Source organism: Seriola aureovittata, chromosome 19 (genome assembly GCF_021018895.1).
Source record: "Seriola aureovittata isolate HTS-2021-v1 ecotype China chromosome 19, ASM2101889v1, whole genome shotgun sequence".
NCBI classification, from domain to species: domain Eukaryota; kingdom Metazoa; phylum Chordata; class Actinopteri; order Carangiformes; family Carangidae; genus Seriola; species Seriola aureovittata.
In genome coordinates this window covers 23,230,519-23,235,000 of record NC_079382.1, presented here as the reverse complement: position 1 = coordinate 23,235,000, position 4,482 = coordinate 23,230,519, and the positions used below count along the sequence as shown (strand labels likewise).

At 41.7% G+C, this 4,482-nt stretch overlaps 1 protein-coding gene across 1 annotated transcript in view; it reads right to left on the bottom strand.

Annotated features, from left to right (window-relative positions):
• The window catches only part of atf3 (activating transcription factor 3), a 5,124-nt gene extending 852 nt beyond the window's left edge, over nucleotides 1-4,272 (bottom strand). The window contains exons 1-4 of the mRNA XM_056363195.1: nucleotides 4,115-4,272; nucleotides 2,337-2,595; nucleotides 2,108-2,215; nucleotides 1-1,723 (exon numbers count right to left, since the gene is read on the bottom strand). The exon at nucleotides 1-1,723 is cut by the window's left edge and continues 852 nt beyond it. Of these exons, the coding sequence (XP_056219170.1) occupies nucleotides 1,409-1,723; nucleotides 2,108-2,215; nucleotides 2,337-2,594 (681 nt within the window). The 5' untranslated portion in view covers nucleotide 2,595; nucleotides 4,115-4,272 and the 3' untranslated portion in view covers nucleotides 1-1,408. The remainder of the gene's footprint in view (nucleotides 1,724-2,107; nucleotides 2,216-2,336; nucleotides 2,596-4,114) is intronic.
• Between the last annotated feature and the right edge of the window lie 210 nt (nucleotides 4,273-4,482).

Genomic DNA, 4,482 nt, shown 5'->3' with positions numbered 1-4,482 from the left:
TCAACGAATATTAATAAATACATTTTTCTTTAAAATAACAATCGTTTCTTTTCATCTTGTTTTGCTCTGTCAAAACCAAAGGAGGCATCTGGTGTTTACATACAGATACAGTTACAGAGTTAATGCGCAGTGAAACAATATACAAGATTTTAGGTAGAAAACAAACATGTCTGAAAAATAACACTCATACTCATGTAGCTTCATCGTCACAGAGGATGTACAAAGCAACACTAGGTCTGTTTAAGAGGGAACGCAGTGATAATTAAAGTGTACTTGTGAAATTATTTACAGTATCCAATTTTTTTTGGACAGCTTTGCGTACAGTAGATTTCAGATTGTTAAGAAAAGTAATGTATCGTCTGCATATATGATTATTTGGCCATTTTTTACTTTGTTTTAAGTGCAGAATTATAACAAACCATGCCTGCAAATTACATTTCCCTTTGTGGCTGCTACGTCTACCCTGGTTGACATCCATCATCCTGACTTCTACTCTTGAGAGGTCAGCTCTTTAAACGAGGCAAGATAATAAACATGTGGCGTTGACTACTACAGCTTTGCTTACAGTAGATTTCAAATTGTTAAGAAAAGTACGTTTTTTTTACTACATTTTAAGAGCAGAACCATTATAAACCCCGCCTGCAAATTACATTTCCCTTTGTGGCTGCTACTTCTACCCTGGTTGACAGACCAACATCCTTTAAACGGGCAAAGAAAATAAACATGTGGCATCGACTTCTACAGCCAGCGTACGTCCTGAGTGGTTAGTAGTAGCAGCAGATTTAGTATTTCATTTTGTATAAAAGGACAAGCAGACAGGGTTGATACAGGTCATACAGTAGTTACTTAATAAATAAATATACTATTTTTCATAAACTAAGTCTTTTTTAGAGTCAGTGACTTGCAGCTCAAACTCACTCACATATCATCCTGCGTCTACAGTTCAATCATGTGCCTTGATCACCTTGAAATCACGCTTTGGTACAAAATCCAGACTCTATTCAAAATACCTGTAAATAAAAAAGCAGTTGATGTTTTTGTTTTTTTTTTTTGTTTTTTTTAGTGCTTTAGCATCTGTCCTTGGCCCTGACTAAAAAAAAAAAAAAAAAAAAAGAAATTCATAATGCATGTCAAGGTGTCCATCGTACGTCACTTTTTGTCCAATCAGCAGCTACGGTTTCAGGGAGTGGGTGGTGCTGAGGTCACGTTATGACACTCTCTGTAGCAGCTTTGTGGATGCTGAGTGAGAACGAGGAGCCGTCAGGAGGTGGCGTCTCACTGTCATTCTCGTGTCATAAGTCTACGGCGGCTCCACCTGCGTCTCGAACAGTCTCAGCTGCGTCAGAGACGGCGGGCGGACGCGTCGCATAAGTCTTAGAAAAGTGGCAAAAACACCTGCTCGCTCAGCTCATAGGTGACTGGGGCAGTGAATGTGATCGAGGGTGAGGAGTCCTCCATCTAGAGGTGCTACTGTAGAGGTGGATGTGACTGAGGAGGAGGAGGTGATGGAGGAGGAGGTGAGGTTGTGGAGTTGTAAGGTGCTCTCCTTGATGTGCTGGATGAACAGGTTCCTCTCGTCCTCAGGCGTCTGGCCGTTCTGGGCCCGGACGATGCAGGTGGGCCGGTGCAGGTTGAGCATGTAGACCAGCTGCTGCTTCTGCTGCTTCAGCTCCTCGATCTGAGCCTTCAGGTCGGCGTTGACGCTCTCCAGCTTCTCCGACTCCTACAGAGACGAGACGAGGGCGGAGGGAGAGGAATCGGTTATTGATATTGTACTCTTGTGTTAATTTGGATGTTAAAGCTTCTTGTTAGAGCTTCTTTGTACTTTGGATCTTAAAGTTTGAAAGTCGTAAAAAGAGATTTGCAAAATACAGATAATTTTACAATGGCTATAAGATTTAGTTTGCTGAATTCACACTGAAAGATTTTTAACAGCTTTGAGTGTTGACACAAAAACATTAAGTAAACACATGGAAAGGTTAAAAAAACAGCTGAACTTCATCTGGTTTTAATCTTCTACTTATCATTTTTAAGCCCTTTTAAAAAAGTGATACAAAAATCTGAGAGCTCAGTTATTTTTCTCAGATGGATGGAGGATGAAACGCACCTTCTGCAGACACTCCGTCTTCTCCTTCTTCTTGTTGCGACACTTTGCAGCAGCGATTTTGTTCCTCTCCCTCCTCCTCTTCCTCCTGTCGTGCTCCTCGGTTGTCAACTAAAAATCAGATCAATTATACACTGTCAGTATTTTACCCCACACACTCAATAGGCAAAAAACACACTACGCGGTCAGTGCCCAAAAATACAACAATGACAACATGCTGCAGTCGCCTCACCTCTCTCTTGACTCCCGACCCGCAGGGGAGCGCGTCGTACGCCCGGTCCGAGCTGGAGCTGGCTCCGTCCGAGCTCATGTCGGCGCTGAGCCCGTTGGACAGGCGCTTGGTCTGGATGGCGAGCCGCAGCTCCTCTTTCACGATGGGCGTGAAGTTGGTGAAGTCGTCCAGGGTGAGCGAGCCCGGCGGGGACAGGCAGGGCACCAGGGCAGAGCAGCTGATGTCGGCCAGCGAGGGACCCGAGTGCTGCAGCATCATTCTGGAAACACAAGAGATCACGTCAGTCAGAGTCACACAGACGGATCTCACACAAAGATATTCAAAAAGTCAGCTCATAATACTGATAATTTCATAAAATATAATGAAAACACACCAATTATCTCAGTATGAAGCAACACAAACACACAATATGTTACTGTAATAATATTATAAATGATTCAAGAAGGTTAAATTTATTATCAAGAACCACAGACAAGTAATTAAGAGTCTGTGTGAATATTAGAGTGAGAAATAACGACAGAAAGAATTTAAAAATATTCAAACAAAAAAAAGTTTTGTGTTTAAATATCAAGATTTCATGTTGAACAAGGAGAGGGAGGAGGAATAAGTTATAGTCACAAGTGCATTATGCCAAAACCCCAACCATCTGAACCCAACTCAAATATTTGCCTTTTTGAAAAACACCATAAACAATTAAAGATGATGAGTAGGTGTGGAGGTTTGTTATCTAAACAGGGAGTGACTCATGGAGAGTTATGACAGTTTGATAAGATGATTATGATGTTTATGTCAGATCTGAGAGAACATAACAAACTTTCATGCAATACAGGAATTACATGATCCACTGATTCATGAAGCAAACACATAAAATAAAGTTATTTACTCCTATAATATTGTCATAATGTCTTATAGTGAGGAACTTAATGGTGAGTTATTATTGTGATTTTCCAATTCATGTAACATTGCCATTGATTTACATCATACTTGGTCAGTTTTCTTTGTTACTAAATCACTTTTTTTTTTTTTTTTACATTTAATCTCCATAAAATTTCTCAGGTTTTGTATAATATCTATAGATTATCATTTTAAATGTGTCCAAGAATAAGAACAGCTGTTTTCCATCAAATGACACCTTTGAAAGCTTAAAATAAAACAACCAATAAACTTCAGTTATCTCACAAAAAGAATGATAAAACACACAGACACACTCTTGGCATCCTAAAGAAACTAAGTGTACAGACATGTTTTTAGAAATGACAGAAGAAAACGTGTAAATCTGATGAACAATCAGGAAAACAAACACGTTATAAATGTTAATCAAACAGCTGTTAAGTCATAAATCTGCTTCTGCATTTTGAGCCTAAAGGTTTTACATTTGTCTATATAAATATATTTTTTGTATGATATCTATAGATTATTGTTTAAAATGTGTCCAAGAATAAAAACAGCTGTTTTCCATATAATTACACCCGAAAACACGTTTAAGAAAACAACAATAAACTTCAGATGAACAATCAGGAAACAACTGTGTTATAAATGTAATTTACTTTTAAGACTTTTCTGCCTGAATCTAATGTGACAGAAAGAAGCGCGTTTTAAACTTTTACCAAAGTGTCCCGGGACATCCGCGCGCGGGGAGAGCACCGGGACTCCTCCGCTACAGTAACCGGCGCAACACCGCCACAACACCGCGTCTCTCACTGACAAACACCCGCCCCCCCCCCCCCCTCACACTCACCGCCCCCCCCCGCAAAACATAAACACATCTCGGCACCCACCTGTTAAAGCTGTAGAGTGAGCGGATGAGGTGAGGTGGCTGTGGAGAAAACGAACGTCCCCCCGTGACACCGTGAGCTCGTGCCTCTTCTGTCTCTGTCTCCTTCTTCTTTCGGTTCCTTCCGCCGCGTTTAGTTGCTGCTTGTAACCGGCGCGTTGCATCACCCCGCTTTATATCGGCCGGGAGGGGGCGGGGCCGCGGTGACGCAACGAGGAATGCTACGAGGGAGGGAGGGGCTGAGAAAGGAGGAAGAGCAGAGGGGGGTGACGTCATCCTATTTATAGAAGGCTGATCCTGCGATGATGCAATCTTGCAACCCCGAGCTGTTCTGCCATAACAGGACAGGCCACCCCCCCTCCCCTCCTCCTC